Below are 26,663 nucleotides of genomic sequence, written 5' to 3' on the forward strand. Positions count from 1 at the left end.
AAGAACGTCAGCCAGACCGTCTTTCAGCACTGCTAGTTGACCTATATTAAACTAGTCCACCCCATACCCATTTTCCCCAACATTCCCCCATTTGGGGCTATCCCTAGTCCCACCCAAATCATATAACCAAGAAAATGTGAACGTCTAACTAAACGAGAAACCATATTTATATAATAAAAGTTTAAATGGCTGATCTAAACAAGAAACCTAGCCATATAATAAATTTTAAATGTCTAACTAAACAAGAAACCTTACTTCATTCACTGGACCCCTAACGGACCAACAAAGGCTGACTACCGTTCTCACAATAAACACAAAACCGCTCAAAACAAGAGTAATAATAAAACATAAAAAAAAAAAAAAAAAAAAACCCAATTTATAATCCTAACCTGACAGACAAATCCCCCCAACCTCCACCGCTTACCAAATGAGCCACAGTTCCGGCCGGAAACCGCGACTCTCATCAGGGAAAGGAGAAGTTGACCGTCAGAACTAAACATAGAACATCCCTCCCAAAAAAAAAATTACATTGTCTCTTCCATAACATTGAGTCCCAGTGTCCATCGCTCAGCCCCCCTTCCATGCCCACGCCATAGTCTCCTCACCGTATTGCCAAAAGTCACATTTTGCCAATACAGCAACCACCACGCCACACCTCCAGTCCTCGTAGAAGCATGTCCCCATGCCTGGACGGGAGGCACTGGTACCGACCTCACCACGTGTCCCCCCATCTTCGACGGGAGGTGCCCATCTTGCCCACTGCGTTAGCCCCCCCCTTTGTCCCTCCAGTCCCCAGAACCGATCCCCAGACCACTTCTTCTCAATGCTTCCTCAGGCTCAGAACCGACACTCTGCCGATGCCCCTTCCCATTCCGGTTTGACCAGGACCACAAGTAAAATAAACAAAAAATAATAAAAAAATAAAAAACAATGCAATGATTTTCAATGGTTGCAATCTCTATGCCGAAGGATCATTAGAAAATCAGACTAAAATTCCTAGTTAAAGGAATAAACCAACAAAACTGCACTCAGACCATCCCCCGTCACTCTTAAAGGAAAGAACCAACAAAAAGAAAATGTCCCTACCTCACCATACCCCTAATCCTCTATCCCCTCGTCTCCCTCTAAGGCAGCATAAAGCTGAGGATATGGCCCGATTTGTGGCTCAATCTCTTTCTGTCCCACCATCAGCATTTGGCTCGTTACGTGTGAAGTTACCAGCCTACCCAAGAGAGGCATACCACAACAGAAAAGGAGAACCAATATCAACCCTGCCACCCCGATGGATATCCCCATCTGCATCACTATGCTTCCCCACTGTCCCAATCTTTCCAACACCCCACTCCCCCACCATTCTTCATTCCGGCCAGAATTCCCCCTCAACTCCTCCCTCAAATCCTTCAGCTTAGCCATGGCCTCGGAGAACTTTCCCCCTGGCCCCACATTCGTCGGAATGAATGTGCAGCAGTACTGTCCAAACATGGAACAGACTCCACCCTTCTCCGCCATTAATCAGTTCAGAGCCTGTCTATTCTGCCACGCCACCGTACTGGTCGCGTGCATCTGGTCCCCCATTGCATCCAACGCCTCCTCGGTGTAGTTGAGATACCGCTGCTGATTGTAAAACAAATAGTTGATCCACCCGGTGTTCTTATTGACCGATATCCATGGCAGAATAGACTCAAACCCTGCCGCAATCTCATTCTTCGCCATGAACTCGGCCGGAATGCCCCTTGGCTGTCCTATGCTGTCCAGATACACCCTTGGGTCTGCCTTGTAGCTACGCTTCGTTCGAGAGATAGGAGACTCAGAAGGTCCTTCCGTCACTGATAATGGTAGGACCACCATTGGCATGATCGCCTGAACCCGGGCACATCTACCTGACCAATCTAAAGGAAGTGTATTCCTCAACCTCCTACCGCCGCAGAGCCAGTATTGGTCCGCCAGTGCCATATCCTGGACATGAAAAGGGCAAGCTACAGGCCGTGGGTTGGTATCCCCTCCCTTTAACACGACCCCGTGTCCACACTTTCCTTCTTTCGTGCAGTTAGTCGTGATGCTCCAAATAGTAGTGCACCGCCCCTCTGCCACCTCCCCTACATCCCGGGTCCCCTCCTTTTGCAAGCACTCGAAATCCTTGGTCAGCCATAGTTTGACACCTCTGGGTATTGGCAACCCCGTCGCTACCCCCTGCACACGTACATCCAATTTCCTACAACGTTCCCGCATAGTGACATCCTTGAAATCCGTGACGTTTCCTGCCGCCTTAAAACGACTAGAGCCGAGAAACCCCAAACACTCTGCCTCGCACCAAGGGCGACTATTATGGGGCCCCTCCCATGCCTCTGCGTCCCTGTCACACTGAGCCCAACTGAACTTCGTGCCCTTCACCAGCAGCCTATCCGGACGTGCCTTGGAGCAGACATAACAATCCTCTATCTGATTCTGCGCGCTCGTGTACTGGACCCACTTAAACCACTCATTCCCTAAAGCCGCCCTATACATCGGGTCAGCCTCCGGGTCTTCCTCGTCATAGTCATAGTCGCCCCCATCTTGTTCCCCGGAAGGAAGCAAACCCCTCAACCTGGCCCAGAGTGAGCCCACTGAGTCCCTCAACGTTCCGGCTGTCCTCTGGAACATATCCTGTCCCCCCACCTCTTCCGACTCAGTGTCCTTGACCTCCCTTTTTCCCCTCACCCCTGTCCCCTGTGATTGGTTCGGGACAGGCTCAACTCTCCTATCTACCCCCACAACCCGATCCTCGTTAGTATAATGGTAAGTATCCCCGCCTGTAACGGGGGAATGGTCAAAATCAAAAACATGCCCTTGCGGTCCTACGGGAAACACCCCGTTTGGTTGTAGTCTTATCTTCTCCCCCCCTTCCTCGATGGAGGGAAGAGGGGGCGCCTGATTCTGAGCCTGGTCATGAAAGCCTGCTGGTACTTGAGCCTGAGCGGGACCCCGTGGGACTCCTACCCACTCAAACCCGTCATCCTCAAGGACGGGTCGACCGTGACGGTTCTTAATGACGTCGTTGTGCCCGGCCGACCGTCCGCACACTGCTGCCAACATCTGCGGGAGCATCAGCAGGCACTGCACCTTCCAGTTGCCGTCTCGGACCCTCCATGTCGGGTTCTGCATAACTGCGATCGATTGTATCCCCCAAGAGATCGCCGCTGGCCTTTATGCAGTGATTGAAGTGGAACCAGGTCGCTGATCCTTTGACTTGGACTGCCGTTCCAGTCGATCGGATCACCTCGTACGGGCCCTCTCTCCGGGGTGATGACCACTTTCTCTTGTGGACCTTTACGAAGACCAAGTCCCCAGGGATCAGTCTCGGTTTGGTGGCTTCCTTCTCCGCCTCCTTCACCCCCTTTCTCTCCTTTCTCTGCTCCTGTCGAAACACAGCTTCATGTATTTTAGTCACTTGCTGAAGATATTTTTTCAGATCTTGCTCAAAAATATCTAATGCCGGGCCCCTAGCCAGGTGTCTAAATGGCGGTGCTGGCATGCTGCGGCCTGTAAGCATTTCATGCGGTGTTAGCTGTGTTTGGCGGTTTACGCTGCTTCTAATAGCCATCAGAGCAAGTGGCAAAGCATCAATCCAGTTAAGCTTAGTTTGCATACAGATTTTCAACAGTTTGTTTTTAATGACCAGATTGGCCCTTTCCACCTTCCCCTGCGACCCGGGACTATAGACACAGGAAAGGCGCTGTCTTATACCTAATTTCTGCATCAGCCCTTTAACCACCTTGTCGATGAACTCGCGGCCATTATCGCTTTGTAATATCGTGGGAATTCCAAATCTCGGAATGACCTCGCGACACAGGAACTTGATCACTGTGTCCGCGTTCTTGTGTTTAGATGGAATGGCCTCAATCCAGCGACTAAAGCAGTCCTCTACTACCAGGAGGTATCGTTTGCCCTGCACTGGCGTTATCATGTCTGTATAGTCCATAATCAGATGTCTGAATGGTCCCTCAGGGAGGGGTGTGTAAGCCGCCACTGTCGGTACTCCTTTGCGCACATTGCCCTGTAAGCATGTTAAACACCTGGCTAGTGTAACGTCAATTTGTGCCTGAAGCTTTGGGGACCAAAATCCCATTTTCGTGATTCGTTTCAGGGTCTCTGCTCTTCCACAGTGATCAACACCATGAGCCTCAGGTATCACTAAGGACAGAAGATCGATGGAGGCGACTATCAAACCGTTATGACTCCTCCACAGACCATCTGCCCCCCTTACAGCCCCCCTCTCCGTCCACGACTGTTTCTCGGCCTGCGTGGCTGAGTCCTGAAGATCACTCAAATTATCCTCAGTTACCTCAGTCGTCAGTTCGGCCGCAAACATCAGAACAGCCGTGGACGGCACCGCAGCCGCCGCCTTCGCGGCCTCGTCCGCCGCGTTGTTTCCCGTTGTCACAAAGGACAGGTCTTTTCTGTGTGCCTAGCACTTTACGATAGCAATGCTTTTGGGCAACTTTACAGCCTGAATAAGCGCCACAACCTGCTTGTGGTGAAGGATCGGTGAGCCGTCCGATTTCTTAAAGCCTCTTGCCTTCCAAATGGCCGCGAATAGGTGGCATACGCCATGCGCATACGCAGAGTCTGTAAAGATGTTAACCGTGCGATCTTTAGCTATTATGCATGCTTCTGTTAGTGCTATTAGTTCTGCAAGCTGGGCCGAACATGGTTGCATGCATTGTCCGGCCTTTCTTGTTAGTGTTTCTCCGTTAGGTTTGCACTGTACGACGGCGTATCCTGACCTTAAATTTTCCCCCTCCCGATAGCAGGACCCATCCACAAAAAGTGAGAGTTCTGCTATCGCGAGCGGGTCGACTCCCAAATCAGGACGGAGTTTCACGAAAGCCTGTACCTCCACCTCACACTCATGCGGTTGACCCTCGCTCGGGAGTGGTACCAGATCCGCCGGGTTACTGCCGTGGCATGTTTTTATCGTAACGTCCGAGTACTGCAGGAGCCTCATGTAAGCCTGTTGCCGTTGGCTGGTCAGAACAAATTTGCCTCTTTCAATCAAGTTTGCCAATTTGTGATGTGTCCAAATGCAAATGTCATATCCCATTGTCACGGCCGTTGCCTTCTCATACATCAAATGTGCTGCGGCCAGGGCCTGATAACAAGGTGGCAGACCCTGCTCTACCGGCGAAAGAGCTCTAGAGTAATATGCTATCGGTTGTTTTTTCCCACTCCCCCCCTGTGTTTGAGTCAGGACAGCTGTCGCATGCTGCGCTCTATGTGAGACGAATAGGTGGAAACACTTCTCATAATCCGGCAGCGCCAGGGCAGGGGCCTGTAACAACAGACGCTTAATGTTTATGAACGCGTCCTCCCCCTCCTCGGTCCATGTCAAGGGAGCGCGAAGCTTGTCTGTACCCGCCTCTTTTATCATCATCCTCAACGGCGCTGTCGCTATCGTATAGTCCTCCACCCACTCAGAGCTGTACCCAGTCATCCCTAAAAACGTCATCATCTGTCGGACCGTCAATGGCCTAGGTGCCTTGGATACAGCTTCGAGCTGCGTGGGTGAGATGCTTTTTATGCCCTTTTGAATGACGCGAGACAAGTACTCAACTTTTGGCTGGCAGTACTGCAGTTTTGAACGGGATGCCTTGTGGCCTCCCACGGCTAATCCACTCAAAACTTTGATGGAGTCCTCATGGCACTGCTGACGTGTATCCGAGCAGATTAGAATGTCATCTGCATACAGTAAAACCGTGCTGAGTAGTGTGTCGCACACTCCTTGCAAGTCTTCCTTGAGCGCCTTCGAGAAGTAATGCGGCGAGTGCGCGAACCCTTGTGGCAACCGGGTGTAAGAGTATTGTTTCCCCCTGTGGGTAAAAGCAAACAGATACTGAGACTCTTTTTCCAATGGAACACTGAAGAATGCCTGCGTGAGATCAATGACCGTATAGTACTGCGAGCTACTCGGGATGTTTGTCAGGAGGGTGTGTGGATTAGCGACTTCCGCCTCTGGTCCAGACACCACGTCGTTCACCGCCCTCAAATCGTGTACCAGTCTGTACCTAGCCCTGTCCGCCTTTAGCACTGGGTGGATAGGTGTATTACATCTGGATTTGAAAGGGACGAGCACTCCCCCCTTTAACAGTCCCTCAATCTGATGTGATATAGCTTCCTCCGACTCTGGCTTCATTGTATACTGTCTGATAAAGGGTGGTCTACAACCCTTCTTTAACCTGACCTTCACTGGCTGTGCCGACAATATTAGACCCACATCTGTGTCGTGTTTTGACCACAACCGTTCCGGGGTGCGCGCCAACATGTCCTGTTCCAGCAAAGCATCCGCCTCTGGAATAACGCAAGGGTCTCCTGGTAATCTGATTACTTGCGGTTTTGCCAAAACTGAAAAGGAAATCATTATTTTTATGAAACTCCCATCTGCGCTGTTCCAAATTAGCGGAGATTCCGTGGAGACCCACCTTTGAGTCTCGGATTCCTGTATCATTGAACCTAGATGTTCGGATTCGTAACCAGGATTTATTCTCAGAGTGATGTGTGGGGCGGCGTCTCTTAGTCTATGTTGTTCCCGTAGATACTTACCCGTGTTAACCCTCAACGCCGCGCCCTGTCTCCCTACAATTATCGTAGATGAGTTAATCTGCACCTGCTCGGGCTGTCCCTGCAACCATGCCTTGTTCCTAACTAGGTCACTATTCGTCAAATATTGTAGTGTGCAATGTGCCTCCATGTTTGTTTGTCTAGACTGAGGCAGTTGGGTTTTCAGAAATGGCTCCCAGGGGGCACAGACCCTTTGCAGCTCTGCATCTATGTTGCCCAGCCAGAACACAGTGGCCTCTTTCTCCCCCGTCCCTTGTAGCATCATTTGGTACACGTCTTGTTCAATTTGAATCCCCTCAGGCGTACATAGGATTTTACAGCCTAGTTTACACATTGCATCTCGTCCCAAGAGATTGCGCGGGGTGCTGTCCGAAATTAATACAGGTATTGTTATGGTCTTGTTGTTATACGTCATAGAGATTGGATCTGATGTGGGTATTAATTGTGTTTTTCCCGAGAATCCGACCGTCCGAACATACTGTCCAGACTGGGGTAAGTGAGCGGCGTATTTTTGCTTTATGCAGGAAAAACCTGCTCCAGTGTCTGCCATCATCTCTGTTAATTTGCCCTCCACTAGGACCTGCAGAATAGGTTCTTGCTCAGCTCCCTTGGAAACCACAATCATTTGATTTCCCCCCGTCGCATTCTCTGGGCACCCCTAGTGATTACCCCCCTGGTTTCGGGGCCCTCCTGTCTCCCCCTGGTCGTGGGGCCCTTGTGACTCCCCCTGGCGCACGGGTCTTCCATACTCCGAGCCGGGACGGTATGGTTGCCTACATCTCATTTCCCTGTGTCCCTGCATGCCGCAGTTCCAACAGTGGAAACGGGGAAACTGTTGTTCGTTCCCCGGTCCCTGTGTAAACCGTGGGCCTGATTGCCCATTCCCTGCCTGCCGCCTGGACGCCTGGTTCTGTGAACTATAGCCATAGCTTCTCACTACCTGAGGTGCAGGCGGGGGTCCCTGGTCCTGCATGGGTGGAGAGGTAGCAGATGACACCATTACTGCCTGCAACCTCCTTTGGGGCTGCAGTTGTTGCTGAGTTAACTTCCTTGAGTCATTTCTATCCTGATCCCTGACTTTCTGCTCCTGAGCCCTTTGCTTCTCCACACTGTGTTACATGTGCACAGAACAAAGGATAAGTCATGTCCATTAACCCCACCACGTCTTCCAGTCTATTCTTAACCACCTCTGGAAGCCCTCTCATCACACTTTCTCTAAACATCGCTCTCTGCAACGGGTCAATTTCTGGGTTGTGTCCTAGCTCACCTCTCCACTCCTTCAGTATTTTGTTCACATAGCACATGTTCACCGGCAATTGCGTGACATAAGGTGGGGATGTTGGTTTCCCTATATCCGTCTCTCTCTGATTTAGCGCTAAAGCTTCCTGCCTGTATGCTCTCCCCTTCTGGGCGTAGAGCTTCATTACCCCCAACTCTTCTGTCCTCTTTTTCAACCTCTTTTTGCTGCTGTCGCCTGGCTTGTGGTTACGAATCATTACATTCATCTCTTCGCATATGTCGAGATCAAAAGTACCTCCGGAAGGCCATTTTGTGTCCCCGGCCTTTGTACGCCTCTGCCAACGGACACCAACCTTGAGAATTAGGTTCTTTATCAACGGGTACCGGTCTAACAGTATGTCCTCTGCTGTATGCATCGTTGTTTAGTGTGTATATGTGTTTATTGTGTTGTGTGTGTGTGTGTGTGGTTGTACTTCAGCTACTACTACTCTACAACTACCTACTACTCTACAACTACCACTCCAGGAACAACAGTTAACCTAGATCTACTCTCTACAACTACCACTCCAGGAACAACAGTTAACCTAGATCTACTCTCTACAACTACCACTCCAGGAACAACAGTTAACCTAGATCTCCTACTCTACAACTACCACTCCAGGAACAACAGTTAACCTAGATCTCCTACTCTACAACTACCACTCCAGGAACAACAGTTAACCTAGATCTACTACTCTCTACAACTACCACTCCAGGAACAACAGTTAACCTAGATCTCCTACTCTACCACTCCAGGAACAACAGTTAACCTAGATCTACTACTCTCTACAACTACCACAACTCGGTGTGTGTGTATGTGTGTGACTGTGTGTGTGTGTGTGTGTGTGTATGTCGGTGTGTGTGTCTGTGTGTGTGTGTGTGTGTATGTGTGTATGTCGGTGTGTGTGTGTGTTTGTGTGTGATTGTGTGTGTGTGTGTGTGTGACTGTGTGTGTGTGACTGTGTGTATGTGCGTCACAACCCGCTGTCTACCGGGACACAGGAATGTGTGTGTGTTTGTGTGTGTGTCAGTGTGTGTGTGTCTGTGTGTGTGTGTGTGTGTGTGTCTTTGCTGTGTGTGTGTGTGTGTGACTGTGTGTGTGTGTGTGTGTGTGTGTGACTGTGTGTAGTGACTGTGTGTGTGTGTGTCTGTGTGTGTGTCGGTGTCACAACCCGCTGTCTACCGGGACACAGGAATGTGTGTGTGTGTGTGTGTCGGTGTGTGTGTGTGTGTGTGACTGTGTGTGTGTGTGTGTGTGTGTGTCTGTGTGTGGTGACTGTGTGTGTGTGTGTGTGACTGTGTGTGTGTGTGTCTGTGTGTAGTGACTGTGTGTGTGTGTGTCTGTGTGTGTGTCGGTGTCACAACCCGCTGTCTACCGGGACACAGGAATGTGTGTGTGTGTGTGTGTGTGTCGGTGTGTGTGTGTGTCTGTGTGTGTGTCGGTGTCACAACCCGCTGTCTACCGGGACACAGGAATGTGTGTGTGTGTGTGTCGGTGTGTGTGTGTGTGTGTGTCTGTGTGTGTGTGTGTGTGTGTGTGACTGTGTGTGGTGACTGTGTGTGTGTGTGTGTCTGTGTGTGTGTGTGTGTGTGTGTGTGTGTGACTGTGTGTGTGACTGTGTGTGTGTGTGTGTGGTTGTGTGTGTGTGTGTGTGTGTGACTGTGTGTGTGTGTGTGTGTGTGTGTGTGTGTGTGACTGACTGTGTGTGTGTGTGTGTGTGTGTGTGTATGTATGTATGTCTACCACCAGGGGTCAGCGAGAGAAGAGAGAGAGAGAGAGAGAGAGAGAGAGAGAGAGAGAGAGAGAGAGAGAGAGAGAGAGAGAGAGAGAGATGGCTGTGAATGAATTGAAGGAGAAGGGAAGAAGGGCTTTTTATGCCATCAAAAGGAAAATTCCAATTGACATCCCAATTAGGACCTGGCTCAAAATTCTAAATTCCGTAATAAATCCAATAATATTATGTGGCAGTGAAGTGTGGGGTCCATTAACTAACCAAGATTTCCCAAAATGGGAAAACACCCATTAGAAGTACTGCATGCAGAATTGTGCAAAAACCTACTTAAGGTCCACAGACACACTGCCAATAATGCATGCAGGGCAGAACTCGGCCAATACCCCCTAATCATTCAAATTCAAAAGCGAGCCATAAAATTTTACACACACCTCCAATCAAGTGACCCCCACTCCTACCACTACAAAGCCCTTCAGAGCCAAAAGATGAACCCAGATAAGAATCCCCTCTGCCAGCTAGTCAGAAATCTCTGCCCACAAATGCCTCAGGACAGATACCAAAAAATCTGGCCCAACCAAATAACCTCAAAACAAAAAGAAAACTATATAGAATATTGGAACAAATCAACCAAATCTCAAAGTAAATTAGAATTCTATTTGACCCTAAACAGAGAGTACACGGTGGCAGAATACCTGACCACTGTGAATGATATAAAATTAAGAAAGACATTGACACGGTACAGACTGAGTGGACATAGTCTAGCCATAGAAACAGGCCGTCACAGGCAGAACTGGCTGCCCAGAGAGGCCAGGCTGTGTTCACTTTGTCATCAGGGGGATGTTGAGACAGAACCTCACTTCCTACTATACTGTGAGAAATACAAGGATCTAAGAGAAGTTTTCTTTTATAAAATAAATAAAATTGATCCACAGTTTATCCATCTCCCTGATAATCAAAAGCTGTTATATATATGTGGGGAGAAAAGTCAGTGTACAGTATTAGCTGCAAAATATGTAGATGGTTGTCATACAATAAGAGAACAAGCCCTGTAAATACACGTATCTGGGTGGCTACATCTGTAAAATGACTACCCGATTGAATGATTATTTTGTAATTTAATATGTTTCTGTTGATTGTTTTACTTATTGCTAATATTATGGTATGTTTTATTGCTTAATAATATATATGTTATTGTTTGTATATTGGACTTGATTTGGCAATAAGTATGTTGATATTTCATGCCAATAAAGCCTATTTGAATTGAATTGAATTGAATTGAGAGAGAGAGAGAGAGAGAGAGAGAGAGAGAGAGAGAGAGAGAGAGAGAGAGAGAGAGAGAGAGAGAGAGAGAGAGAGAGAGAGAGAGAGAGAGAGAGAGAGAGAGAGAGAGAGAGCTATCTCTCTTGGCAGAACGCCCAGACCTGGGAGCTGGCTTTCCGCCCAGAATGAGCTATCTTCAGCAGTTTTTGTTTTGAAAATTTGAGAGTCTTATCTACAGAGGACAGAAGAGTTATGTGAAAGGGGTCGGGGAGAGGTTTGAAGAGGTTTGAAGAGGTTTGAGGAGATGGAGAAAAATTTTGACCAGAGGTCGAAAACATGCAATTAAAATTGATTAGTGGCGCACTTTATGGCTTGTTAAAAGAGGAATCGCCCCAGTGTAAAACACCTCACCAGTCGTGTTCGTTTTAGCCGTCCATCCAGACCTCGTCAACACAGTCAGCTCAACTTTTTCCTCCCGCAGAAACTCTGACGGATATTTATAATAACAAGCCCAACGCTTACCTTTTTGTCGACAACCGGCAGAATTTCTACGGGAGAGGTCCGGAGCTGGCCGTGTGAGGGGGCCCGGCAGGGCGGTCTACAGGTCAAGGGTCACCAAATGTTGTGGCTGAAGGTTGTTTAACACAGCAGGAGACGATATTTCCAATTGTAACAAATAGGTAATTTATTTAAGAAAAGAAGTTCTTAACAGCAAGAGCTATGGGTCGAGCAGAGGATCACCACAGCTTGAACAAAAAACACTCCCCCTCAATCCCTTTGCCTGTCCCCTAAATCCCCTCTCAGTCCTGCCCCCCCATGACAGATATGATGACGTATCATATCATGTCAGATCTGACATGACGTACATCAAGATGATACGTAGATTTAACATCGGAGAGAGATAAGAACACCAAGAACATGAAGAGAGATAAACAAGATATGATGTCCACACACGATATGATGTAGAGAGTGAGATGTGTGTGTGCGTGTGTGTGTGTGTGTGTGTGCATGTGTGTGTGTGTCTGTGTGTGTGTGCGTCTGCGCACAGACGCATGTGTCACAGGGAATGTGTGTGTGTGTGTGTGTGTCGGTGTGCATGTCCGTGCGACTGTGCGTGTCTGTGTGTGTGTGTGTGTCTGTGTGACTGTGTGTGTCTGTGTGTCTGTGTGTGTGTGCTGTGTCTGTGTGTGTGTGCTGTGTATGTGCGTGTCCGTGTCTGTGTCTGTGTGTGTGTGCGTCTGCGTACAGACGTATGTGTATTGTATGTGTGTATTGTGTCACAGGGAATGTGTGTGTGTGTGTCGGTGTGTATGTCTGTGTGTGTGCTGTGCCTGTGTGAAAGAGAGAAAAGAACAAGATATGAAAGCATACCATGTACGAGATTACCAGCACACAACATGCCGTACTGAAATGTCCATCTGTTCCAAATTGTTTTAAGAACGTCAGCCAGACCGTCTTTCAGCACTGCTAGTTGACCTATATTAAACTAGTCCACCCCATACCCATTTTCCCCAACACTGGGTTGAAAGGCTTTGTAGACAGTTGTCTACGTAGAAGCTGTTCTTTACGCTGTGTCGGACCTCTTCGTCCGCTGCTGGGTCTTCTGCTACATGTTTCTGTAGTGCAAATGTAGCACAGCAGGGGCTGCACGTCGTTCCGAAGGGGAGGACTTCCCATTGGTAGATGGCTGGGTGCTCATCTCCTGGCTTCTCTCTCCATAGGAACCGTAACAGGGGCTTGTCCTCCTCTACTAATCTCACCTGCAGGAACATTCCTTTAATGTCCCCGCTGATGGCCACTTTTTCCTGGCGGAAGCGGAGTAGAACGCCGAGTAGGGAGGGGCCGAGTGTGGGACCGGGCAGTAACTCTTTATTCAGATTTTGGGATCCGATCTGGTAGCTGCAGTTAAATACTATGCGGTCTTTACCGTTGTGATGGACCTTGTGGTGAGGCACGTACCACGATTCAGTGGTCTGGTCAGCCTCTTTAATGTCCATCTTTGTGACGTGTCCCGCTGTGATGAGCTTCTCAATCTCAGCGTGGTATACACTCTCTTGGGCGGGGTTCTTGGCTAAGCGCCGCTCCGTGTTCAGCAGGTACCGTTCTGTGGCGTCTGTCTTGGCGTGGAAAGTAGGCATTCCTTCTCGCCGCAGGAGTGGCGTGGCGTATCTCAACACGCCGTTGACCGGGACTCTCTTGGTCCCTGTCTCGAGGAGGTGAATGGCGTAAATGTCATCTTTAGAGCGAATGTCTTTCTTTCCGTTCTTAAAGGGCATTTGTTCCAAGGTCCATAGCCGCTCTACGTGTTGCAGGAGTGCGGTTTCTCCCTCTGTGACTCGGGAGTGGAGACATCTAGTGGCTGTACTTCGGTTGAGAGATTTGGCGAGCGGGCCTTGGAGAGTCCATCCCAAACGGGTCTCGACTGCTGCAGGACAGCCTCGGGGTCCGGTATGAACCCGGTCTATCGGGACAATGAGGTCTGCATGGTCGGAGCCTATCAACAGGGTCGGCATAGCATTGTCTATGAGCGGGATCGGTAACTTGCGCAGATGTGCATATTTCTCCATCAGCTTGGCGACGGGGTATGTGTACCGCGACAGTCCTATTTCTTGGCTGGTGAAAGCGTCTGTAATCTGGTACCGTCGCTCAGGCTGGCCGCTTGCTGCGATAGAGAATGAGACATTCTCGCCCTTTATCGTCTTCAAATCTCGTCTTATTGTCCGAATTGTCATTTGGGTTTCGCTTCCCCGCAGCCCTAGCTGGGCCGCAGCGGAGGCGAGCAGAAGGGTCTTCTCTGACCCGTCATCGAGGACGGCGTAAGTGTCCAGGACTTTATTCTGGTAGCTTAGTGTCACACGCACTACTTTTAGGAGTACTCGGGCTCCACTGCTGCTGGCGGGATCGATGTACATGACGCTCGCTTTGCTGCTGGATGGTGCGGGTGAAGGGCGCCGTCTGTTACTGTCGTGAAGTATGTCCAGATGGGCTCCATCGCACTTGGTGCACCTTTTCTTTAAGCGGCATTCGGCTGCCATGTGTGAGCGCGCACAGCGAAAACAGCGCTTGTTGGACTTTATCCATTGACTTGCTTCCTCCGCGTTCAGCTTGGGGAAGGAGTCACATTGCGCTAGCCAGTGTTCTTTCTCACAGTAGGGGCACACTATCTTCCACTTCTCCGTTCTGGAGGGGGTACTGTGGCTCCTGCTGCTCGGTACTGACTCCGATTGGTGCATCACAGTCACCGATCTTCTTCCATCATTTAGTTGTCTGGTTCCTTCTCTGGAGCCAGGGGTGCTCCGTCCGAATGTATCTAGCCGTAGGCTGCTGACTTCTCTCGCCAGGAAGTCTGCTAGATCGAGGAGGTTCGGTTCGGGGCCATTCGGGTCTCGGTGGTCTCTCTGCCGCCTAAAACGCTCCTGTCGAGCGGGCGGCAGCTTCTCCAAGATCCTTTCCACATTTGAGTTGGCGTAAAGTTCATGCCTCCCCTTCTCTCTCTGCGCTCCCAACATCCCTACCAGGGACTGCACTCTGATGGACAGGTCGTCCAGTGCTCGATTGTCTATTGCTGGGGGTAAGCGGTCGATGTGTCGGATCTCCTGGATCACGTAATCCCATATGCGCCCATACCCCTGGTCCAATGCTACCAGCGCTGCTGTGTATGGGGTGGTGGAAGTCGCGTAGGCGAGCGCTATATTATGTGCGCGGGGTACCTTTAAGTGCTTCAGTAGGATGGCGTATTTATGGCGTTCATCCAATACATCCACCAACATGGTCTCCAGACACATGCGGAGTTCTGTATACTGGGCCCGGTTCTCTTGGGTGAAGTCGGGTACCATAGGCGTGCCAATGTATGACGCTGACTGTGGATACATCGGCGAGCGTTGGGGGAGAGGCCTCCTAGGCGATTCTCCTCCCGCTCCTTGGTATGGGCTGGTACCGGCAGTGTACCATGGCCCGCTTGTCCAGGTGCTGTTCCTCGGTGCGGGTCGTGCGTCGTGCTCACCCGTGTATAGAGTCGGGGTCTGTAGCGCAGCTCCGCGGGAGTATAGCCTGGGCTGTACCGGACCTCCTGGTCCGGTAGAGTACTGTGCTGTCGTCGGGCGTGGTTCTCCTCCTCTTCCTCTTCGTCTTCAGTTAGGTCATCCAGTGCTTGTAGTCTCTGGTTTAGCCTATCCACAGGATATGCTGCTCCTTCCCGGTTGCTAGGTCTCGCTTGGACCGGTGGGGGGAGGTGGTCTGTGGGGGGTATAGACCTCGTCTGTCGGTCAAGTTCAGGGTTGTTTACTCGGCTAGGGGATGCCGCCCTGGAGGTGTGTCTAGACGAGTTCCTGGAGCCTCTGGCGGAGGGAGAGGGTGTTGTCCGTCTGATCAGCTGTTCTATTAGTTGCGCTTGCTGTCTGTCGCGCTCTGCGTCCCGTAGAGCACCAGCAGCTGCTCGCTGGCTGTCTGCTCGGTCTCGGGCCACATTCTCTTCCCTCTGAATGCGTCTTATTTCTAGACGTATATGCTCTTCTTCGCTCCGCTGCTGGATCTGCAGTCGGTCGCGTTCAGCAGCGGCGTTCAGGCTGATGAGGAAGGCCTGCTGTAGGGTCCTCTCTGCCTCGCTGGGAGAAGGCGGTTGTATAGGGGAGCCTTCCCTCGGGGTACTCCTTGCGGAGCCTTGGAGCTCTATCTCCACGGTGCTCTCCCCGTCTTCTTCCGTGCCGAGTTCTCTCTCGGTAGCGTTGTATTCCTCCCGGGACTCATCGGGGACTACTTCTTCAGTACTGGCGGGGTGTGAAGTCATGTCTGGTTCCCACTGGTCCCCACCGTGAACTTGGTCAGTTACATTAGAACCCGTAGGGGCCTCTATGGTCGGGGTAGTCTGGGCGTTGGGGTTAGACATACTTTTACTTTCTAGTTTTACCGCGTTTACTGTTAGTAGAAGACTAGGTTGTTGACTGACAGCGTAAGCCTCTAAGTACTGAGGGAGCCGTCGTTCGCGCTGCGGGTGTTGGTTAGGAGGATCGTTTCGTGGAGTGTTCATCATAGGCCATTTCAATATTAATAACACTATATTAATATTACACTAATTACCCTCCGGCTCGAAGGACCAATTGTAACTGAGGGGTACAATTCCCTGACTGTATTACTAGATATGATACTTACTACCACTACCTTTGTACTTAATATTCGGCCACCCAGTACTCGGCATAAATATATTATGATGAACACTCTCACGTAGATGAAACGGATCCAACACAAATGTACGAAGTCGAAGTATGCGTTTATTACTACACAGCAATGGTGTGTAGAGCAAGCACTTAATCACTTAATTACATTTATGAATTGAAATAGTATGCACTTTTATGGCAAAGAGTATTCGTTGGTATATCAATAGAGAATGTCCAATCTCTGGTGGCGCAGGCGGTAAATATACGACCTGGAATAGTTAAGGAATAACAGCAATGATACTTTAATGATTATAAGACTGGATACACTAAGGGGGGTAATCCGGTCGCTTGTAAGACAACAGGAGTAGGAGGGGGGGGGGGGTAGAGTCTGGCTGCCTCGTCCGGCCAAGGGTATCCTGGGTGAACCCACAGTTGTGCAGCTCGGTGCGCCAGCGATCCTTGGACCACAGATGAAAGCAGGTGGACTCTCTGTGAACCGGCTCTCTCCGGTCCACGGGGGAGAGACGTGAAGCGACCTCGTCTTGCAGAGCGTCTCCTCACCTTGCGTCCTCTCCAGGGGGGGGGGTTCCAACACACGGCAGTGTCGGGGGTCTTTATCCATGGAATAATCACTGTACACAAAGCATAATCCGTGCCTGGGAAGGCGGGCTGTCGTCGGTAGAATAATCCGGTATACAGGTCCACTCGCTCGTCGGCTCTGGGGCTCCTCGGATGCAGTCTCACATGGGGTCGACCATCCTGGATAAGCAGCCAGTTCTCTGCCCGAAACGATGGGGTACTGACTACGGTAGTATTCTCACCGCACGAAGCACTATATATTAACAGACTATTATTAGCTTAATAGACTACGTCCAACTCGACGATATAGTGCCAAATATGACTATTCAAATATTAATATACACGATGTCTCAATACCGATGGTAGGCCGAACTTGGCCTTACTCCCACACGTGGCGTCGCGGGGAGGCTTTACGTCTGTGACTCTATTGGAGGGTAAGAAACTGGACTGAAAAGAAAGTCCTACTTTAGTAGCGCAGTATATATACGCACTATGAACAAATAGTACCGTTAGTGGTGCGGTAGCCAGATTCCTACGCGGAACTAGGACTTGTTCGTACATGTTGAGCGGTACGTTTGAACTGGGTCTGGGGGGTATGGCAGCCTGGCACCAAGGTCTCGACCAATAGTAGAATGGAGACTATTATGGGATGTTCAGTAGGCTAGAATGGATATTCAATGCATATTGTACAAGGAATATACAAGGGATATCAAGGAATATTAGAGAATATACAAATACAATTAAATATATATATATAATAAATATATATATTCGGTTTAATCTGGCCCTTCACAACAATAAGCTAACAAGCTAATCCTGATCAGAGGCAGAACCATAGAGACAGTGTGGACTGGGGAAAGGGTGTGTGTGTGTGTGTCGAGAGGAGTGGAAGTTTGAAGACAGACTGGACTACAATATGATGCGGGGGTGGTGAGTTGAAACAGTGTGAATGAATGAAAACTTTATTTAACAGATTGCAGAATGGGTACAATACAGTACGGCTCAATACACACAATTGTTAAGGGGATGCAGACCAGAGAAAGACTTTCATCTTGTTTACATCAGGGTCCCCCATTGTGTGTGTGTGTGTGTCCCAACCGACCCCACTTCTATGTTTCAATACATTTTTGCATTTAAAACTATTAACGCTGACTCATTCCTTCAGTCCACTCAAAATTATGCTAATATTCCTTATGTTGTTTATGATATTAATTGAAAATAGCATATGAGAGTATTATAGTAATAATAACACATGGCGATATACTAAAAAGCTATTTATAATTTTTGGCTGGTAAAAAATCTGCCTTTTTTAAATCTACCAGCCAAATGGCTGGTAAGTCAAAAAGTTAAGTTTGTTCCCTGACTGCAACTAAATAACACAAATACAATAGGCACATTTGTGACTGTTACAAATATAACACGTTTTATACTTGTGCTACAAGATTTTGGCCAGTGCTACAAAACTATCAACCTCTGTAGCACCAGTGCTATGTGCAAAAAAAGTTAACGTACAGCCCTGCTTTAGGGGGGGGGGGGCTCGCGTTTAAATCTTGCACAGGGCCTCGCATTTCTCCCAGGCGACCCTGCATATGTACAGTATACTGTATATTGTCCCTGCCTGGTACGGTACTAGAATGAACTCACAAGAAATACATGGGGAATTATGATCTTTTTTTTTACAAATACTGTAAGAAAGGAGATGCATCGCTTCACTCCGTTATCCATGGATCGTTTCTCTGAAGCCGTGACCACGTTCACCACGTTCACCAATCTGACCGGTTCAGCCACGGTCTGGTGAATAAGATCTGCTAATAGGAAGGTGTAGTGGTTACGTCATTGCCGTTTTTTCGTGTTCCACCCTCTGTTCAACGCAATGTATTTCCCCATTGCCCATTTCTAAATCGTCTCGTTTAAAACAAATAAAGCATGAACATTTGCATGGTGTACCTTTCTGTGCTTATTCATCCACAATCTATAGCTCAACATGAAAATATTCGCAATTAATCATTAAAAAAAATCACCATTTTATTTCAACCAAAAACGCTGTGTTAGTGATAGAAGGGAACTCATTTTGTGCAAAAATTAAAGCTTTTCAATTTCCATGCGGCAGAATTGTTACAATAGCCGATAATCCATTTTCCCAATGATAAATCCCTATACGGGTGGAACAACCAGTGACGTCAGACTACACCTCCCTATAGTGACGTCAGACTACACCTCCCTATAGTGACGTCAGACTACACCTCCCTATAGTGACGGCATCAGCTGATCTGTTGATAGTGACGGCATCAGCTGATCTGGTGATAGTGACGCATCAGCTGATCTGGTGATAGTGACGCATCAGCTGATCTGGTGATAGTGACGCATCAGCTGATCTGTTGATAGTGACGCATCAGCTGATCTGTTGATAGTGACGCATCAGCTGATCTGGTGATAGTGACGCATCAGCTGATCTGGTGATAGTGACGCATCAGCTGATCTGGTGATAGTGACGCATCAGCTGATCTGGTGATGGCGACAGTATCAGCTGATCTGGTGATGGCAACGGCATCAGCTGATCTGGTGATAGTGACGCATCAGCTGATCTGGTGATAGTGACGGTATCAGCTGATCTGGTGATAGTGACGGCATCAGCTGATCTGGTGAAAGTGACGCATCAGCTGATCTGGTGATAGTGACGGCATCAGCTGATCTGGTGATAGTGACGCATCAGCTGATCTGGTGATAGTGACGGCATCACCTGATCTGGTGATAGTGACGCATCAGCTGATCTGGTGATAGTGACGGCATCACCTGGCAAATGTTACATTTACTTCCAATTACACTGAAACTGCAGACAAAGGAGGCAAACATACTGACTGATTCAACACAGCAAGAGACGAGTCATACATATTTCCAATGTGGACCCTTTTTTTCTTATTATTCGGACTGAAACCTTGCTCGTTGGACCGTGAATGAGCCAGTTGTATTTGTTCAGGGTTTTTGAGATGGCTGAACCTCACCCAGTTGACCATTTTTGCATGACATAAGAGTAAAATGGCCACCGTGTGAATAATGGTCAATGGGGCACAGTAACATATTTTTTTTATCTTTTTGTTCACAAACTATTTTAGTCATAATAAATATAGTCAATTGTTTTAAAAATAAATTATAAGACAATATTTCACTCATTCAAGCTCCTACTGAATCAGAGTCTATTAGGGGTGTACCGAACAGTTTTGGTACGGGACCTTCATTACCCACGGTGTACCGAACAAATGCAACGTTACTTTAACCACTAACGGAAAGGGCTGTTTTTTTCACAATCTAATATACATTTTCACAATCCAATGTATGTTTTTAAATTTAATTTCGTTTTTTTAGTAGATTATTCATTTGAAAATCTAATCAATTACCTCTGTGCGTTCAGTAGAAAGCTGCAAGCTAGCCTAGCACAAATTAATGGAAGCAAATACAGACCACTAGCCTAGCTTAAAAACCCAGGGAGAGGTGTTTTTGGCCAACTGCTAGGCTAGCTGGTCTGTATCCACTTCCATTAATTTGTGCTAAGCTAGGCTAGCTTGCATCCAGATACCTTTCTACTAAACGCACAGAGAGGAAATTGGAAGAAAGTAAGCCAATTTCCCATAATGTCGGTGTGTTCCTTTAAAAACAAAACCATCTGAATGCCGTGTGTGGCGTTTTGTGTGTTTTGATCCCAGGTGGAAGGAGGCTTCGTTCAGGGAATTGGCCTCTACACCACCGAGGAGCTCCAGTTCTCCCCGCAGGGCGTGCTGATGACCCGGGGCCCGTCCCAGTACAAGATCCCGGCCCTCTGCGACGTCCCGCCCCAGCTCAACATTCACCTGCTGGCCGACGCGGAGAACCCCAACGCCATCTACATGTCCAAGGTAGCACACTGCTCTACGTGTCCAAGGTAGCACACCGCTCTACGTGTCCAAGGTAGCACACTGCTCTACATGTCCAAGGTAGGAGACAGCTCTACGTGTCCAAGGTAGCACACTGCTCTACGTGTCCAAGGTAGCACACTGCTCTACGTGTCCAAGGTAGCACACTGCTCTACATGTCCAAATGCGGCTGCACGGATACTAACTAGAACTAGAAAATTTGATCACATCACACCAGTTTTGTCCGCCCTACACTGGCTTCCTATCCAAGCCCGTTCTGACTTTAAAGTGCTACTCCTCACCTACAAAATTTTAAATGGGCTTGCACCGCTCTATCTATCCGATCTCATCTCCCGATACTCGCCCGCTCGTGCTCTGCGCTCACAAAATGCGGGGCTTCTATCGACCCCTAGGGTTAAAAAGAAATCCGCCGGCCACAGAGCCTTTGTCTACCGCGCTCCCTACCTGTGGAACAAATTACCTGCCGTCATCAGGGGCGCCTGCTCTGTCGAAGCTTTTAAATCCCTGCTTAAGACTCATCTTTTCTCTCTCTCCTTCAACCTACCCTGATCTCACCTGGTCGGGGACTGACCTTTAGATTAATCTGTGTAGTTTAGTTATGGTACAGGGTACTACATGGTACCACTGGGTAGTTTACTACAGGGTAGTTTAGTTAGGGTACAGGGTACTACATGGTACTACATGGTACTACATGGCACTACAGGGTTCTACATGGCTCTACATGGCTCTACGTGGCACTACAGGGTACCACAGGGCACTACAGGGTACTACATGACACTACAGGGTACTACAGGGTACTACAGGGTACTACATGGCACTACATGGCACTACAGGGTACTATAGGGTACTACATGGCACTACGGGGTACTACATGGCACTACAGGGTACTACATGTCTGCTCCTTTGCAGCACCTCAAACATGGGAACTCTCTAACTCTTCCCCCCCCCCTCTTCCCCCCCCCCCCCCCTTTCTCCCCCCCCCTTCTCTCTGAGTGCCCGTCTCCTGGCGCTGACTAAGGTGATGGATGCCTCGAGGTCTTGGCCAAGATTGTAGTGACTGCTCTACATGCACCTCCGAGGCCTTGGATCAGTTATTCACCGCCGTCTGTCCGTGGTCCTGTCAACTGATTAACAGTATTAACAGACTGTTAACAGATTAACAGTCAATGCGGTTTCATTGCTGGGTTAAGTACTTCCATTTCTATTCACATAATACGCCTACTTCATATATCTACTCCATTCACATATATGCCTACCACTTGTATCTATTGCTATGTCCGCCTACTACAATCTCATGAGCTGTCTAACGCCTGTCCTGTCTCCCTGTCTCCCTATGACTTGCTGTCCTGGAGTGTTGACCGGAGTGTTGGACGTCCCGTGACGAAGGCCGGAAGGTTGCGACCCCCTCTGCGTGCCCCCCTGTCTCCGGAGGTCTCGTAGTGGTGACCGGAGTGCCGGATGTCCCGCGATGATGTCGGGGAGTTCGTGACCCTCTCTGCGCCGCCCCCTATCTCCCTGTCTCCGGCTGTCCCTGAGCAACGACCGGAGTGTTAAATGTCCCTTGACTAAGACGGGGAGGACGTGACCCTCTTTGCGCCGCCCCTGTGCCTCAAATAGATTGCTATCAGCTCTATCTTTAATCTTTCAAAATGTTCAGTTGCTATCGCTATTAGCTCTATCTTTAATTTTTCAAAATGTACAGTTGCTATTGCATGCACTCATCTGTGTTCCACTACACACATGAGTGCATGCTTACCAACTGTCCGTCTGCAACACTACTATCACCAACATCTAAGAAGGGAGATCCCCCCTTGAATGACCCTTCTAAGGTTTCTCTCCTCCACACTGCCTGTGGAGCTTTTTTCCCTATTGTTAGGTTTTAGTGAGTTTTTCCTTACCTTCGCGTGGGGTATGTCTGGGAGTGCTTGCATTCTTTCATTTATTTGCATCCATCTAAAAATGTTTGCACCTTATGGTGTTCTTGTTCTGTTCTTGACTTATTGTTATGTTTTCTTCTTGACTTGTTTAAAGAAGATCTGTACGGCCCATGGGGACATTAACGTGTGTTGTCGGGCCCTATAAATAAATTTGATTTGATTTGATTTAGGAGACTGCTCTATGTGTCCAAGGTAGGAGACAGCTCTACGTGTCCAAGGTAGCACACTGCTCTACATGTCCAAGGTAGGAGATTGCTCTACGTGTCCAAGGTAGCAGACTGCTCTACATGTCCAAGGTAGCACACTGCTCTACGTGTCCAAGGTAGCAGACTGCTCTACATGTCCAAGGTAGTACACTGCTCTACATGTCCAAGGTAGTGCACTGCTCTACATGTCCAAGGTAGCAGACTGCTCTACATGTCCAAGGTAGGAGACTTCTCTATGTGTCCAAGGTAGCAGACTGCTCTACATGTCCAAGGTAGCACACTGCTCTACATGTCCAAGGTAGGAGACTGCTCTACGTGTCCAAGGTAGCAGACAGCTCTACATGTCCAAGGTAGTACACTGCTCTACATGTCCACGGTAGCAGACTGCTCTACATGTCCAAGGTAGGAGACTTCTCTACATGTCCAAGGTAGCAGACTGCTCTACATGTCCAAGGTAGCACACTGCTCTACATGTCCAAGGTAGGAGACTTCTCTACGTGTCCAAGGTAGCAGACTGCTCTACATGTCCAAGGTAGCACACTGCTCTACATGTCCAAGGTAGGAGACTGCTCTACGTGTCCAAGGTAGCACACTGCTCTACATGTCCAAGGTAGGAGATTGCTCTACGTGTCCAAGGTAGCAGACTGCTCTACATGTCCAAGGTAGCACACTGCTCTACGTGTCCAAGGTAGCAGACTGCTCTACATGTCCAAGGTAGTACACTGCTCTACATGTCCAAGGTAGTGCACTGCTCTACATGTCCAAGGTAGCAGACTGCTCTACATGTCCAAGGTAGGAGACTTCTCTACGTGTCCAAGGTAGCAGACTGCTCTACATGTCCAAGGTAGCACACTGCTCTACATGTCCAAGGTAGGAGACTGCTCTACGTGTCCAAGGTAGCAGACAGCTCTACATGTCCAAGGTAGTACACTGCTCTACATGTCCAAGGTAGCAGACTGCTCTACATGTCCAAGGTAGGAGACTTCTCTACATGTCCAAGGTAGCAGACTGCTCTACATGTCCAAGGTAGCACACTGCTCTACATGTCCAAGGTAGGAGATTGCTCTACGTGTCCAAGGTAGCAGACTGCTCTACATGTCCAAGGTAGCACACTGCTCTACGTGTCCAAGGTAGCAGACTGCTCTACATGTCCAAGGTAGTACACTGCTCTACATGTCCAAGGTAGTGCACTGCTCTACATGTCCAAGGTAGCAGACTGCTCTACATGTCCAAGGTAGGAGACTTCTCTATGTGTCCAAGGTAGCAGACTGCTCTACATGTCCAAGGTAGCACACTGCTCTACGTGTCCAAGGTAGCAGACTGCTCTACATGTCCAAGGTAGTACACTGCTCTACATGTCCAAGGTAGTGCACTGCTCTACATGTCCAAGGTAGCAGACTGCTCTACATGTCCAAGGTAGGAGACTTCTCTATGTGTCCAAGGTAGCAGACTGCTCTACATGTCCAAGGTAGCACACTGCTCTACATGTCCAAGGTAGGAGACTGCTCTACGTGTCCAAGGTAGCAGACAGCTCTACATGTCCAAGGTAGTACACTGCTCTACATGTCCAAGGTAGCAGACTGCTCTACATGTCCAAGGTAGGAGACTTCTCTACATGTCCAAGGTAGCAGACTGCTCTACATGTCCAAGGTAGCACACTGCTCTACATGTCCAAGGTAGGAGACTTCTCTACGTGTCCAAGGTAGCAGACTGCTCTACATGTCCAAGGTAGCACACTGCTCTACATGTCCAAGGTAGGAGACTGCTCTACGTGTCCAAGGTAGCACACTGCTCTACATGTCCAAGGTAGGAGATTGCTCTACGTGTCCAAGGTAGCAGACTGCTCTACATGTCCAAGGTAGCACACTGCTCTACATTTACATTACATTTACATTTAGTCATTTAGCTGACGCTTTTATCCAAAGCGACTTACAAGTTCTGTACGACAAGACAGCAAGAAGGGTACAACTCTATCAGCTGAGTAACAATGTTCATCAAGTGTTGCGTGTTACAGTGTAGGTTAGTTTATTAGGACAAGTGCATGACAGTAAGGTTAGTCAGGGTTAGATTTTTTTTTTTTTTTTTTTTTAATCATTTCAGATAATGGTTGAAGAAGTGAGTCTTTAGTCGACGGCGAAAGATTGGACGGGATTCGGCTGTCCTAACTGGGATGGGTAGTTCATTCCACCATTGTGGGGCAAGGACTGAGAATAGGCGGCTTCTCTTTGATGACCCTCCGGGAGCTTGGATAGGAGTAGGTCTGAGGCGGCCAGAAGATGCAGAGCGTAGGGGTCTTGAGGGTGTGTAGTTAGAGACCATTGACCGGAGGTAGGCGGGAGCGGTTCCCTTTGCTGCACGGTATGCTAGGTCGAGGGCCTTGAAGCGGATACGTGCAGCAATGGGGAGCCAGTGCAGGTCCCTAAGAAGTGGGGTGACATGGGCCGACTTCGGTAGGTTTGATATCAGGCGGGCCGCTGCGTTTTGAATGAGTTGAAGAGGCTTGGTGGCAGTGGCCGGGAGGCCAGCTAGCAGTGCGTTGCAGTAGTCGAGGCGGGAGATGACTGTTGATTGGATGAGGAGTTGGGTGGCTTCTTTTGTCAGGAAGGGGCGTATCCTTCTGACGTTGCTCAGGAGGAATCTGCAGGTTCTGGTTGTCGCTGCGATGTGAGCAGAGAAGTTCAACTGGTCGTCGAGGACAACACCAAGGTTCTTGGCGGTCGGGGACGCGGTCACAGCTGCATTCTCGACTGTGATGGAGAGGTCGGTCAGGGGGGAGGATTTGGCCGGCAGGTGGAGCAATTCTGTTTTGCTTAGGTTCAGTTTGAGGTGGTTGGTCGTCATCCAGGCGGAGATGTCGGACAGACAGGCCGAGATCCGCTCAGAGACGTGGATATCTGAGGGAGGGAAGGAGAGGAAGAGTTGAGTATCATCGGCATAACAATGATATGAGAAGCCATGAGACGTGATAATGTTACCCAGTGATTTAGTGTAGAGGGAGAAGAGAAGGGGTCCTAGGACCGAGCCCTGGGGGACACCCGTCCGGAGGGGGCGGGTGGCCGACAGAGTCCCTCTCCATGACACTTGGTAGGAGCGGTCGTTGAGGTATGATGTCAGCCATGTCAGCGCAGATCCAGCCACTCCCATTCCTGCGAGGGCCGCGAGGAGGATCTGATGGTTGACTGTGTCGAAGGCTGCAGATAGATCTAGGAGAATCAGGACAGAGGAGAGGCCTTTCGCTTTTGCTAAGTGAAGTGCCTCTGTGACCGCAATGAGGGCCGTTTCTGTGGAGTGGCCAGTCCGGAAGCCAGACTGATTGGGGTCTAGGAGGTCATTCTGTAAGAGATAAGCAGTAAGTTGGTTGGATACAGCACGTTCAAGTGTTTTAGAAAGAAAGGAGAGAAGAGAGACAGGACGATAGTTGGCTATGACGGTGGGGTTCAGGGTTGGTTTTTTTATGAGGGGCGTGACTCTGGCTTGTTTTAGGGAGGTGGGGACCACCCCCGAGTTGAGTGAGGAGTTGATGGTTGCAGTTAGGAATGGGAGGATGTCCGGTGCTATGGTCTGGAGGAGTGGGGAGGGTAGCCGGTCCAGCTGGCATGTAGTCGGACGGTTCGACGTTACCAGTGTCAGGGTCTCGGCTTCTGTAATGGGAGAGAAAGATGACAGAGTGAAGGATGAGGTTCTCGATTCAGCGTTTGGAATGGGTGGGGGTTGGGAGAAGGAGCTGCGGATGTTCTCCACTTTTTCCTCAAAGAAGATCGCAAAGTCTTCGGCAGAAAAAGATGAGGGAGGAGGGGGTGGGGGGGGGAGTGAGGAGGGAGGACATGGTAGCATGCAGTTTGCGAAGATTCTTGGCAGAGGCCTCGATCCTATGGTGAAAGAAAGAAGCTTTGGCATTAGTAATGGTTTTGGAGAATGTTAACAAGAGGTTGTGATATGTGTCGATGTCAGCAGTGAGGCGTGATTTTCTATACTTCCTCTCAGCCGCTCTCAGGACCTGTCTTTGTTCTCTCAC

The 26,663-nt window shown here is 49.1% G+C and overlaps 1 protein-coding gene across 1 annotated transcript in view; it reads left to right on the top strand.

Moving 5' to 3' along the window:
* The window catches only part of aox5 (aldehyde oxidase 5), a gene marked incomplete at both ends in the record, with an annotated part of 234,481 nt that overhangs the window by 202,231 nt on the left and 5,587 nt on the right, over nt 1-26,663 (top strand). The window contains one exon of the mRNA XM_084324128.1: nt 20,299-20,487. Within this exon, the coding sequence (XP_084180254.1) occupies nt 20,299-20,487 (189 nt within the window). The remainder of the gene's footprint in view (nt 1-20,298; nt 20,488-26,663) is intronic.

Source organism: Notolepis coatsorum, assembly GCF_963971535.1.
Source record: "Notolepis coatsorum genome assembly, chromosome: 1".
NCBI classification, from domain to species: domain Eukaryota; kingdom Metazoa; phylum Chordata; class Actinopteri; order Aulopiformes; family Paralepididae; genus Notolepis; species Notolepis coatsorum.